This window comes from Bufo gargarizans, chromosome 6 (genome assembly GCF_014858855.1).
Source record: "Bufo gargarizans isolate SCDJY-AF-19 chromosome 6, ASM1485885v1, whole genome shotgun sequence".
NCBI lineage: Eukaryota > Metazoa > Chordata > Amphibia > Anura > Bufonidae > Bufo > Bufo gargarizans.
This window is the reverse complement of record NC_058085.1, coordinates 174,071,262-174,086,337: the sequence shown is the minus strand read 5'-3', so window position 1 is coordinate 174,086,337 and position 15,076 is coordinate 174,071,262. Positions and strand designations below refer to the sequence as shown.

Genomic DNA, 15,076 nt, shown 5'->3' with positions numbered 1-15,076 from the left:
CATGACAATGAGTTCACTGTACTAAAATGGCCCCCACAGTCACCAGATCTCAACCCAATAGAGCATCTTTGGGATGTGGTGGAACGGGAGCTTCGTGCCCTGGATGTGCATCCCTCAAATCTCCATCAACTGCAAGATGCTATCCTATCAATATGGGCCAACATTTCTAAAGAATGCTATCAGCACCTTGTTGAATCAATGCCACGTAGAATTAAGGCAGTTCTGAAGGCAAAAGGGGGTCCAACACCGTATTAGTATGGTGTTCCTAATAATTCTTTAAGTGAGTATATATATATATATATATATATATATAGTAGGAAGGCGCAAGGGTCCGTCGTTGACGGAATGAATGTGTCACCGAGGTTCCTGGCCTGAAGTGAGAGCTGGTATTTTCAGGTGTCAGCAGCAGCTAATTGCGATTGACACTTTGCTATTTTAGTATGGCTGTATAGCTGATCCGGGACGGCTCTTACTGGGAGTAGTCAAAGTGATGGTTCCAGGCCGGGTCCTGACTGGCCTATAAAAAACCTAGCCAGCAGTGTCAGCTGGGAGTGATTACCTCTCTCTGACAGAGGAGCTCTGGCAATCGCTGGTGTGGGAACTGAGCCCTATGCTGGGCTGAAAAGCTGAGACCTGTGTATAGGGAGAGCAGGCCACCTAAAGAGGCAGAACCGCCGACTAGGTGACTTTTTTTGTTATGCACAAACTTTCTACTTGGTGTGAACAAATACCAACCTTGCAAAGATTGTTTTTTGTTTGACCTTATGTGTGAATAAACACAGACATTTGAATTACGAACTTGTACTGCACCCGCTTATCCCAACTGCCAGAGCGAATCCACTGTGTATATATAGCTAAAGACACAGCTTTTTGGTTTTAGATTTCTTGTAAATCAATGAAGCATGCACTAGGTATGTGCATTTATGATGCTTTTTACTTTCTTTGTAGACCAAGAAATAATCCCACACAAGATGCCAATACAAAAAAACAAATCCTGAAAACACTGTGAAGGAGGTCTAATAAACTTTTATAAATCTCTATTACCGTATCAGTAAAGTTTAACACATTGCTGATCACCGTGTCAATGATACATGATCACAGATTTTGACTTAAAGTTTTTGCATGTGCAAATTTTTATACTGATAAAACATTTAATATGTAGCCCAGAAAAATAATAGATACCATACCACCTAAAGTGGTATAAGCAGTGTTATGGTGACACTCTATGGTTGCTGCTGTCCTGCCATCCAAGGAGGCCATGGGCGATGCATCTCTCACCCTCCTGCTGCTGTTGATGCTATGGCTCTGTCAGTCCTCCATAGCTATCTCTTCCTGCAGGCCATGGCACCTCCTCAGTCTGTTCTTAGGGTGCATGCACTTGCTCTTGCTAACTCTTAAAGGGCCAGCACACCTGTACCCTGTTCATTTACAGCCTATGACTGGATGCCTGTGGGCCACCTATGGATATTTAAAGAGTTTGTCTGGGTTCAGAGCATATCGTGATCCGATGCGCTCCCTTTCCCTGCGCTAGATTGGGCAAGGGCTCTTTTGTTTACAATAACACACTGCCTAGCGGAGTCTTCCACTCAGTAGTGTGTTCGGTGATGTCACCGGCTCTGATGTGAATGCTTTAGCGCTGTCCTAGCCGTTTTACTGGTGCAGGTGATGTTGTAGGGCTTCCTGGCAGCCCCATGGAGAGCTTGCTTCCTCACCAGAACCCCTGAAAATGCCTTTGCCCTGAGCGATTTAACGAAGGGCAAAGGAGAACATTGGAGCATGAGCTGCTCCGATGCTCAAGTCATGGGGGCTGCCTGGGTGAAAATAGAGATATGTCTGGGTTCAGCTCTGAACCCGGACAACCCCTTTAAGCCACCTTCCCCTGGGGGAGGGTGTCTGAGCAATAGATGTGTCTAACTTGCTAGTCCCTGTGTAAGTTGTGCTGTTCTGTTTGTTTGCCCATGAACTGACCTCTGCCCATTCAACAACTCTGACCCTCCACTGCCTTACCTGACCATTGCCTGTTTACTGTATTGACCCTTTGCTGCCTACCCTGACATCAGACTTATTTCATGTCCTTCCACAAAGTCTGCCTGCCTCTGAGCTCGGCCTGTTGCTGACTATGATCATTGCCTGATCCCTCGGTCTCTGACGCTGGTGGGTCAACTATGTCGGGACTACTCCAAGAGGTAGTGGCTGCCAGGATAACACCCTTAGTATTAGCTGTAATTCATATTAGTTGGTTTAAGTGGTTCCACACCCACTGGCCATGGCAGTCAGAGGATGTACCATAGTTTTCATACCAAGGCTAACCTTATGTTGATTGATATCCTGTGCATTGCCTTCTGCTGGTGTCCGTCATGCTTGTGGTGCATTGTCATACATGATACAAATAATTTTGCTATACAATTCATAATCACCAGCATAACTCACCCTTGCGTTCACATTGACCAATTGTTGCTTCTATACAACTGTAAAAAAAAATCTTCTGGGCTCAATTTTTCACAGTTAGGAATCAAGTATAAAAATTAGAACTGATGTGATTTCTCACTGTATAGAGAATCAAGCTGGCAGATACGCTATGTCTCAATATCACATCTTGGGTACTTGTAATTTCCCTAATCTGTAATACTACTTTGGTTAATATACCATATACTACAAGCCAGAATAATTTAGATAGAAAAGGGATTTTAAAGCTCCTGTCAATAGCCTCTCATGTACTTATCCCCACAGTAGTATATATTTACCAGCTCTACAATTATATTTTCCATATAAAAAGAAAAATAATACATTGGACATGATGTGCAGAAATATCTCAGCCCTTGATCCAAACAGGAATAAAAAAAATCTCTAAATACAAAATAAAAAAGTCATGGTCTGATTAGTGAACTTTTAAATCTAAGGCTCAATTTGCATACCATATTACAACTGTTGGCTTTGATTTAGCATTAATAGTTCCAATGACCCTTCCCTGTACTACAATGATACTATCAGACTTGGCAAGAATCTAGCCCCATAGCACCATTAACTGAACAATAACATTCTACTGTAGCATCTGGGTCCCAGCTTTTCATCCAGCTGGCTCGTGTATCAGCCTTTACAGCTCATAGTCATCATTAATGATTACTGACAATGTATTTTCCTCTCTACAGTAAGACAGGGTATAACAAATTGGGTTTCACATTTACTAGGTTGAGCACAGTCAGCTGGTAGAGACCTTGAAGGACTTGCTATAAATATAAACAACTGATTTCTGTAGATGACAATGTAGGCTGCTATAAAGCAGACATTTTATATGAATTGAAAGCTGATATTTTATGTATTTTAACAGCACAAATGTTTTATGCGGTTGTCATGGCCATATCAGTAAAGCAATAATTTTGGAAGTTAAGTTCTGCTCTAGCCAAGAAAGCATTGCATTATCTGTCTGCTATTTACGAGTACAGGGAAAACAGATTTATCTAATTGCCAATGTATATTGTACACTTTAGTAGCCAATAGGCCAACTCTTCACAAATTGTCTTACACAGTAACAAAGAAAATGTAATATACAAAACAATCCTTTATATGGAGCACTCTCATATAGTATAATATGAATTATATCATAGAATAGTAAAACTGCTATACTTGTGTCAAATAAAACATCCTTATAATATTCCTTTTTTTGGCAAGTGATTGTCAGTAGTGTTGATCACAATTTTGTATCGCAAATATTGGCACTTTGAGAATTCGCAAATATCTAGAATATAGTGCTATATCTTCGTAATCGTGAATATTCTAGATATTTTTTCATCAGTACCCATTATCCCTCACTGCTTCTTGCTTGTGGGCCAATGAGAAGGCTGCAATATCTTTGACTTTAGAAGTAGTGTTAATCGCTAATTTTCCTATAGCAAATTTTTATAGCAAATTTTCCGATTGCTGATTTTTGCAATCAAGAAAATAATGACTGGAGATCTCCGATTCACAAATATATGACAAATATTTGCCCAAATATTCACAAAATATCGCAAATTTGAATATTGCCCCTGCCGCTCATCACTGATTGTCAGCTTCTGCTTATACGTACCACCATGGATCTCTGAAGGTTGCTCCATGTCATGGCCTGTCCTGCCAATACACACACGGTTTGCAGGATTGAACTAGTCAGAAGATGGCTGCTGCTCTGCATCTTTCATGGATTTCCCAATAACCCATGGATGTGAGCATGCAGTGTGAACGTCATAAAATACTCTGCTGCACATTACACCCTCGTCCTGCAAGCCTGCACTTTGGAAGCCATGTTTTTTTATGCCCTGTAACTCTTATAGGATTTGGCAGCATCAGCATGCACTGTGCTTCACCAGCAATTTACATTATTAGGGTCAACAAGGTGCACAAATATGGGGACAATGTGGCGCATACATGACAGCAAATACACTTTTAAAAAGGAAATTGCACAATTTGGATGTATGGATGATCATACATATTGCTCCATACCTACCACATACAATGGATAATGCCACAATTTATTTTCTGTCATACAGTATTTATGTGGAATCCCTCCAGAGGTACAAACCTGAACTCACCGCTTTAATGGAGTACAATTTAGCAGACCTGAGGTCGGGCAGAAACAAACTTCTTCATAATTTATTATGATACTGCAAGCTCATATTAAAGATGCTGTGTTCAGTCCAGGAAACATAGCCCACACACGGATCATGTTTACGGGACTGAGTATGCTCAAGTGAAATTGGCCTAAATGTACTCCCTACTTGTGTCATCTGTATATTAATTAATTACCTATCCATAAACCAATGTCAGTAGGCAATTATATACAACTAAGCTAGTAAGAAAGATGGAAACTTATGACTGTGGCATATGACCATTACACATTGCCTCACTCAAGTATGGTACAGTGACTCACACGGACTCTGCAAGGTTCAACTTTAACAGCATTTTAATCAACAGTATTTTAGGAGAGCGACAAAGATTGATGATTATCAATAGCAAGGGAACAGCCTCTATATTCAGTCTAGGAAATATATGTATATATGTCAGCCCATATCTTTACCTGGTACCAAACCAGAGATATGAGCAGCTAACCCTCCCCCCCCCCCCCCCCTCCTGTCAGTCTGCAAGAGAATAAGGGAGCAGCTGACAGCTGCAGCAGGAAAGGAAAAAAAACTGTAAAAATATAAAGAAATGTGGCATTATCATCATTGTATCGACAGAGATAATTAAATTATATTATTTTTACCACACAGTGAACGCCGTAAAAAAATTCCACAAAATAATGTAAAAATTGCTGTTTTTTTATCTTTCCCCTAAAAATGATAAATTATAATAAAATGTATTTAATATGTAATTTAAACCACAAAATGGTTCCTAAAAAAAAAAAAATAATCCTGCAAAAAATAAAAATACAAATTTGAACTTTTTTTTAAAAGTTATGACAAAGGAGGAAAATATTATTGGTTCTTAAGGCTAAAATTAATGATGTCGCTAAGGGGTTAAAAATGCAATAGTGTCCCCTGTGTTGTACGCCAACAAGATTTACTGCAGACAGACATAACAATCTACAATAAAAAAGTGACATTTTTGGGAGGGTTTTTCTAATTCTAATGTGATTGTTTAGGAGTTTAGGTCATTAGGAGGTTAAACTTTGAGGATACTGTTTGTAGAAAAAGGGTGGGTAAGTGCTCTGAAAGTCCTTATCAAGGTACCCCTTATAAGCTTACCAACAGAACAGTCTGTAAACTCTACAAGATTTACTGTAGACAGACATAAAAATCTACAATAAAAAAGTGCAATTTTTGGGAGGGTTTTTCTAATTTTAATGGGACTGTTAGGTCATTAGGAGGTTAAACTTTGAGGATACTGTTTGTAGAAAAAGGGTGGGTGTGCTCTGAAAGTCCTTATCAAGGTACCCTTTATAAGCTTACCAACAGAACAGTCTGTAAACTCTACAAGCAGTTCCCCCTAGTAACAGAATTAGAGACAAGTAAATGAATTCTAAAGAAATTAAATTTGTTATGAATTTTCCAAAAATTCTACCACCAAACAAAGCTACAGTTCTGGTGATTTCCTTTTGGATGACTCATACAAAACTGTGCCTGCCATTTTACAATACAAACTCAGTACACTAAAGAGGTAAACAGGACAGGGAAGATGAAAACTGATGGCCCAGGAGGGAGCCGTCCTGACCAGTAGGCATGCCCATAACGCTTTGCACTGAGCCTCACAGCCAATCGGAAGGGACAATAGTAACCCTTACCTACCACCATACATATACAACTGACATTGTCTATTTAAAATATGTATCCTGCTCACGAGCACTGTGGGTGCCATAATTCCCAGATTTCTGCCGTTTTCAAATGTGACCGTGACATCTGAAGGGTGAAAATTCACAATTGCTGCACTTCCATGCCTGAAATGGCTCTCCAAGGTGGTGATCATGGGAACCATATGTTAGCTTCTGATGTGCTGGGTTTCTCTTAAGAAACCCAGTGTAACAGAGCTATAGTTCCTATGGAGGCCTGCAGGTGGCAAGGCCCATTGTATAACAGCAAATTGGCCTCACAATGCCGTGCTAATGCACTGCAATGTAAGCTAAAAGCAATCTGATAAGGAGCAGTTAACTAAGAAAATTATATGGAGGTTAACGCCTATCAGTTTACAAATCTGTTAACTAAACTTATAAGTAGTGCTCAACTGCTCAAAAGAAAAAAAAAAAGATTTTTTTTTTATTAAAGTCACATTAAAATTTAAAATGGATGTCTGCCTCTTTTTGTTAAATTACTCCGTTTCTATACTGGACATCGCCAGTTTTTCATCAGGAGCAGTGCTAGATAAAACAGTTTTGTCTAAGAATTGCTCCTGATGAAAAACTGGTGAGCCCAGTATAGAAACATGTCGAGCTAGATGCTAGATAGAGACCAAAGCCTTTAGTATAGCTCACAGGGTGAATTGTGGGGGATGGATAAAGGATCCACTATAGGGCAGCACTGGATTGTATGTAGCCAACTAATAGCCAGGTGATTCAAGTGGGCGAAGGGATAGGCTCAGGTGATCACCATTGGAAGTGTGACTGCTTGGTATTCTAGTGCACTGTTCATCTCTACCTATTGAGTGCTGTTGGTAATACAGATTTTGGGCAAACATGCACGCAGAATGGTAGAGGGGTTTCAGTACACAAAAGCCTACTATTAAAAGATATCCCCTGTTGTACTGGGGTGTATGTAGGCACAGATGTATAATTTGGACCATCCACACTGCACACCATAGACAGACAACCATTTTAAGTTCTAATTTGACTTTCATAAAGTTTTGTTTTTTTTTTTCTCTTTTGAGCGCCACATATAAGCTTAGTAAGCTTATAAGCTGAGGGGCACAAAAAAAAAGTTTTAGCAAAATATTTGGAAAAAAATATATATAAAAATTCACATGAACCCCATTTCTCCAGTATAAAACAAAAGAAAGTATAAAAAATAAAATAAAAAGTATAAACATACTAGGAATCACTGCTTCTCAAAATGCCAGAACTATTAAAATATAAATGTATTTGTCATAATCAAAAAATCACACACCCTCCAAAATATTATCAATAAAAACTACAGATTGTCCTGCAAAAAAATGAGCCCTTATATAGCATAATTGTAAAAAAAAAAAAAAAAAAAAAAAAAAATGGGGTTCAGAATATGATGCTGATTTTTTTTAATATTTTTTCAGTATTAACTCCTTAAGGACTCGGCCCTATTTCACCTTACGGACTTATCTGACCAGTGTCACTTTAAGTGCTGATAACTTTAAAACATTTGACTTATCCAGAACATTCTGAAATTGTTTTTTCATCACATATTGTACTTCATGACACTGGTAAAATGAAGTAAAAAAAAAAAAATCATTTTTATTTATTAAAAAATATCAAATTTACCATTTTTTTTTTTTTTAAATTGCAAATTTCCAAGTTACAATTTCTCTACTTCTATAATACATAGTAATACCTCCAAAATAGTTATTACTTTACATTCCCCATATGTCAACTTCATGTTTGGATCATTTTGGTAATGATATTTTATTTTTTTGGAATATTACAAGGCTTAGAAGTTTAGAAGCAAATCTTGAAATTTTTCAGAAATTTTCAAAAACCCAATTTTTAGGGGCCAGTTCAGGTCTGAAGTCACTTTGCGAGGCTTACATAATAGAAACCACCCAAAAATGACCCCATTCTATATACTACGCTCCTCAAGACTGATGCACCCCTAGAGTAAAAACTTTAATAAAGTCACCCCATCTAAGAAACTACACCTCTTAAGGTATTCAAAACAGATTTTACAAACGTCGTTAACCCTTTAGATGTTCCACAAGAGTTATTGGCAAATGGAAATGAAATTTCAGAATTTAAATTTTTGGGCAAATTTTCCATTTTAATCCATTTTTCCCAGTAACAAAGCACTTCAAATGGGACATGGTGTAAAAAAAAACACAGTCCAGCAAAATCTGCCTTCCAAAAACCGTATGGCATTCCTTTTCTTCTGCGCCCTGCCGTGTGCCCGTACAGCTGTTTACGACCACATATGGGGTGTTTCTGTAAACTACAGAATCAGGGCCATAAATATTGAGTTTTGTTTGGCTGTTAACCCTTAATGAGGTAACGGTTAGATTGGTACTATTTTGGTGGGCAAACGCCTTTTTGATCGCTTGCTGTTTTACTTTTTGTGATGTAAGGTGACCAAAAAATGTAGCACAGTTTTTATTTTTTATTTTTTACTGTGTTCATCCGAGGGGTTAGGTCATGTGATATGTTTATAGAGCCAGTCAATACTGACGTGGCAATACCTAATATGTATACTTCCCCTACTTTTTATAACATTTTTTTTTACTTTATCTGGGGAAAATGACATTTTCGTTTATTTTTACTTGAAACTTTAAATTTTTGGGGGGGGAAACTTTATTTTTTGTCCCACTTTGTGATTTGAACTTTTGGGGGTCTAATCCTTTACAATGCATTCCAATACTTCTGTATTGGAATGCATTGGCTGTATGAGTAATACTGTGTGTATTACTCATACAGCTTTCGGCCTATGAGATCCAGAGGGCTAGATCTCACAGGCTCTTCACCGGAAGGCAGCGGCGATCGCACCATGTAACAGCCGCAAACCACTGTTCTGAATTGACCTGCGGTTTGTGGCGATCGCCGACACGGGGGTCACGGACCCCACTGCGCATTTAGCCGTGGTGCCTACTCAATGATTTGAGCAGGCACCCTGTTGCCATCACCACCCGCCGGGCGGCGGTGATCGGAACTATAGATGACGTACCGGTATGTCCTGGGTCCTTAAGGATTTGGGAACCATGCCGTACCGGTACGTCATGGGTCTCTAAGGGGTTAAAATACAAGAAAAACAATAGAGATGTGGAGTTGGTGTAATTGTATTGACCCAGAAAATAATGAAAATAAAAAGGTCAGTTTTACTGTACAGAGAATGCCGTAAAAGCATCTGGAAAGTTATTTTTTTCCAATTTGGAATTTTTTTCCAGCTTGCTACTACATCATATGCAGTAGTAAATGGTGCCTTTAAAAAGTACAACTTGTCTTGCAAAAACAGACCTTCATATGCGAAACATAAAAAAAAATAGTTATGGCTCCGAAAAGCTAGGGAGTGAAAAACAAAAATGCTAAAATGAAAAATCCTTCTGAGCTTAAGGGATTAACTTGTCTATTAAACTCTATGTAAGGTCCCAAGCAGATATGCCAGGCAGCCAAGTAAGGTTCTTACAGGGGCAGTGTTAAGGATTGGGAACACCTATATTCTGTTTGGTAGATATGCCTTTTTTCCATAAAAAATGGTTTTAAACATTTTGCAGTTGATAATCATACAATAGGCATATTTTAATGTATCAGCAGAAGTGTATATTTCAACTGCAGAGTTTGCACAATTGCACATTTTTTTCCCAAAAATCAGTTTCAAATCTTCAAAAGTTAAGTGTACAATCAGCATGATTTCACCAGAACATCACCAGAAATGAATATTTTTGCTGCAGGAATTGTTCAATTGCACAATTTTTCCCACAAACCTGTTGAAAAGATTCAACAGTTAATAAGTTTATAATAACCATATTTTACTGCATCACTGACAGTGTATATTTTGTCCATAGATATTGTAAAATTGGGCCTTTTTTGATCCTTTCATATCAGTGGCTGAACTCACAGACTAGTCGAGGTCCTCCCTCCTGATTGGCTATAAGGCTGCCTACAAAGTACTGTGGGCAAGTCCACTGGCTGGGACCCTTCCTGGGTCATGTGATTCTCCATCTTCATCCTCCCTTGCCCTGGGTCACTCACTAGTGTACTGAATTTTAAAAGTAAAATGGTGAGTGCCACTTTCCATGATTTGTCCAAAGCAAATCCCCCAAACTTTGGATTTGTTAGACAAATTTTTGTGAAATTCATGATGAATGTGATTAATTTAACATTGATTCGCTCATCTCTTATTGTAACCGATAATTTATAACTAGTGATATACAAGTTTACATTTTTAAATGAATTGCCCATCATTTTATTGTTTATGAATACAAGGTAATAGAAACACAAGGCTAGTATTTATCTTAATAAAATAGTAAGCAAAGAATTAATAACTTGATGGATCAAAAAAGCATGGCATTTCAGGAATTCCCTTGAGCTCATTTTTTGTCTTATGGACATCTTTCTTATCTCTACCATCTGGTGGTCCATATAAATGGAAACTGAAGCAAACAATGAATTCATGAATATTCTTTCTTACTTGACCTACTGTACTTGAACATGGTAACATAGTATGTAAAGCTGAAAAAAGACAGCTGTCCATCCTGTTCAGCCTGTTATTCTGTAAGTTGATCCAGAGGAAGGAAAAAAAAAAACAAAAAACAAAAAAAACATGGCAGGTAGAAGCCAATTTTCCTAATTTTAAGGAAAAAAATTCCTTCCTCACTCCAATCAGTCAGAATAGCTCCCTGTATCAATGATACTTCTTTGAAAATCTATTAACTATCACCTGTAATATTTGTACACTTCATAAATACAGCCAGGCCCTTCTTGAACTCTTTTAGTGAAGTTACTAACATCACCTCCTCAGGCATAGAATTCCATTCACTGCTCTTATTGTAAAGAATCCTCTTCAATGTTGGTGTAAAAACCTTCTTTCCTCTAGACATAGAGGATGTCCCCTCGTCATAGTCACAGGTATAAATAGATTATGAGAGAGATCTCTGTACTGACCCCTGATATATTCATACATGGTTATTAGATCGACCCTCAGTCATCCTGTTTATAAACTAAATAACCCTAATTCTGATAATCTTTCTGGGTACTGTAGTCCACCCATTCCAGTTATTACTTTAGTTGACCTTCTTGGAACCCTCTCCAGTTCTGCTATGTCTTTCTTATGCACAGTAGCCCAGTGGTCTGACTAGTGATTTGTAAAGTGTCAGGACTATGTTCTCATCACTGGCATCTATGCCCCTTTTGATGAACCCAATAATCTTATTGGCCTTGGCCGCAAATGTTTGACACTGGTTTCTACACTTAATTTTGCTGTCCACTAAAATTCCTAAGGTCTTTTACATGTCAATGTTACCCATTGTTTTACCATTTAGTATGTACTGGTGACTTGCATTATTCCTTCTCATGTGCATAACATTAAATATATATGTTAAACCTTATCTGCCTCTTCTCTGTCCAAGCCTCCAGATGCATCTGTAGCAGTTTACTGACCTCTTTAGTGTTAATTACTTTACACAGTTCAGTGTTCTCTGCAAAAATCAATATTGTGTTATGAAACCCATCTACAAGATCATTAATAAATATATTGAAGGGTCCAATACTGACCTCTGTGGTACCCACTAGTGACATTGACCCAATCAGAGTATGCACTGTTAATAACCTCCCTCTGTTTCCAGTCACCAAGCCAGTTACTCACCCACATAGACACAAGGGGGAAATTTATTGAACTGATTCTTACAGATACTGCACCCCAAAAAAAAGTTAGTACATAGAAAAGGAAGGCTTAAACTGGAAGACAATAGAGGAGATTTATCAAACTGGTGTAAAGTAGATATGGCTTAGTTGCCCATAGCAACCAATCAAATTTTACCTTTCATTTTCCAAAGGAACTGTGAAAAATGAAAGGTGGAATCTAATTGGTTGCAATGGGCAACTAAGCCAATTCTACTTTACACCAGTTTGATAAATGTCCTCCATTGTCTTCCAATTTAAACCTTATTTTATGTACTAACTTTTTATGTGGTGCAGTATCAGTTGCTTTGGAGAAGTCAAGATATATGACACCCATTGACTAGAACTTACCAACTCATTGAAACGTATTAAATTAGTTTGATAGGACCGATCCCTCATGGAGCCATGCAGATACAACGTTTGATGCTTATTTTCATTACTTCAGGATATTATCTCTTAAAATACTCAGTTTCCAAGCTCTGTTTTTGACCTCTTTTTGAATATTGGCACCACATTTGCTAAGCGCAAATCCGATGAAACACTCCCTGTCATAATAGATTCCTTAAATGTCAGAAATAAGGGTCTAAGATAATGCTTAATTATTTTAGAATACAGGTGTGTATGCCATCTGGATCCGATGATTTGTCTATTTGTCTAGTTATGGAATTTACGATTTAGAATTTCGGAATACTGTATAATATAAATAAATGTTTCTAAATACTAAGGGACACATTTATTAAGATCAGCATTTTAGAAACCTGTCTTAATAAAGGCCCATAGCTAGTAGTAGATACACAAAAGTTATGAACAAGCGCAAGCCTCTCGATAACTTTGGCACATCCAACTCTAGTTCTAAATGTAAGACAGCTTCCTAGCTGTCTTACATTTAGACCATTTTTTATGTCTAAAACAATTGTAGAATGGTGAATGAGACAGACATGCCTGATATAAGCTCTTCTTTATTATTGTACTGTGTTTGAGTGATGCTGCATTGCACACCGCAATCCTGTGTTTGTTTACTGCTGGTGACATACCGGATTTCACATCACTATGCTAAGCAGAGACTTTCACCTAGTAATGAGCTGGCACAGATTGGCAGTCTAAAGCACTGCCCTAGGTTGTTTCGGAAGCAGTTACTATACAAAATAGCATATTATTCGCCTGTGGTGATGCTATGTGAAAAAGAACATATGCTGCCGGGTTCCCTTACAGATTAATGAATAGTCCCAACAAAAAGACATCATGACATCAACTATTAAGAGCAAGAAGAGTTTGTCCAATGAGGGTATTCCATATTTCCTTTAATTTCTTAATCATATTGATTATCTACTAGTATTTAAATCTCATAGAAAATCACATTAATATATTAACACTTATAATTATTATTTGTACGATACATTTGCACCTATCATGCCTCTTTGTTTATTGTTCCTTACTTCTCTATTTTTCCTAGGATAAGGAAGTTAATTTGGAGCAAGTACACAGACGTATGAACAGCTTGATTGATGAAGATATGGCTCATAAGCAGATCTCTACTGCATCAATTGAAATATCAGCATTGGAGATTGGTGGTATGCCATCAAGTCAATCCTTGGATCCAATTCGGGAATACCAGAATACACAACTTTCAGTCACCACCTTTTTACCTGAACAATCTAGTCATGGTGGTAGGACACTTACTTCAAGCAGTAACTTACCATTGCCCCTTAGCAGTTCCGCCACCATGCCCTCTATACAATGTAAACACAGATCGCCAAATGGAGGACTATTTCGTCAAAGTCCTGTGAAAACACCCATGCCAATGTCATTCCAGTCCATGCCAGGGGGATCCATTCCAGAAGCCATTGAGCCTTCTCATGGAACATCTATATAGTTAAAACACAAACAACCTACAAAGCTTTTTAATACAACTAAAAACTCTTACATTTTTCCTGTATATATATGTAAATAACAAAAGAATGAAGTGGGTTAAAAGTGTATTTTGAATATTCCCATTTTTGAAGTCAGTAAAACAAACAAAAAATGTGTGAATGGCTTTGTAAATTTTGTTCTATCTGAATAAATCAGCAACTTACTTGTGACCCTTCTCAAGTGCCAAAGAAGACCTGTGACTGGGACAGAAGGCCACCAGCCCTTCAACAAGTTTAATTTTCAGTTGGGTTCATTAATTGCTTAGACTATCACATTTTTTCAAAGTTCTCTAGTCACCATGTGGCATTTCATATTAATATAGGCTGAAAAAAAGTTTAGATCGAGCATTAGCATAAAAGACAACAAATTGTAGCTATGTTAAAAAAAATATGGAAATCAGTTAAATTATCGCTAAAATGTTTATTCTAACAATAAGCTAGGATTGAATCTCCACAAAAAAAATTCTAGGTTAAAGCACTGGTTTATTAAATTGTATTTTATGTCTACTGTGCTGTGTGGCCTTTTGATTTAACCTTTACAATTGGCAGGATCTATGATATCTTTGGTGGGAAATAGAGAGGTTAGAGGTGAGAAGGAAAATCTGTTGAGCGAAACCTGTAATCATCTTTTTGTGGCACATACAATAAAAGGTTGGTTTGTACCAATTATTTGTAAATGGGAAAAAGTTGATGAAAACATAGTATGTTCTTCTGTATCCTGAGCCTTAAAGAATAACTGGACAGAAAAGAAAACTTAATCTTCTACATATAATATGTCTGAAAGTGGAACTTCTAAGCACTAAGTACTTCCTGTTGTGCTGTAGAGAATGATATACTGCAGTAAATATGATCAACATTAGAGATACAGATCATATTTCACAAAAGTTTAAGACTTCTGTTAATTCAAAACCTCAGGAATTTGTCCAGCACAAACTGTGCAAAATGGTGCCTGCCATTTTACAAATCAGAAGACAGCAAAAGTTTGGTAATGGCCCGACAGGCTTATCCATAATACCCTGCCAGCAGCCCTTTCTCTAATACAGACAGTCATGAGGAACTATAGGTGAGTCTTAATCACTATAAAACAGCCCAACCAGAAAATGTTTCTGCTTTGTGTGGATGCATATAGGAGACAGAAATCCTCAGAGAATAACAGAACATAGAGTCAGGGAGTGTATTTCATGGTGAGAAGAAA

General features: G+C 37.7%; 1 protein-coding gene across 1 annotated transcript in view; it reads left to right on the top strand.

The window, feature by feature from the left end:
* The window catches only part of GRID1 (glutamate ionotropic receptor delta type subunit 1), a 1,225,827-nt gene extending 1,211,693 nt beyond the window's left edge, over positions 1-14,134 (top strand). Inside the window, exon 15 of the mRNA XM_044299563.1 lies at positions 13,425-14,134. Within this exon, the coding sequence (XP_044155498.1) occupies positions 13,425-13,844 (420 nt within the window). The 3' untranslated portion in view covers positions 13,845-14,134. The remainder of the gene's footprint in view (positions 1-13,424) is intronic.
* Positions 14,135-15,076: the final 942 nt, after the last annotated feature.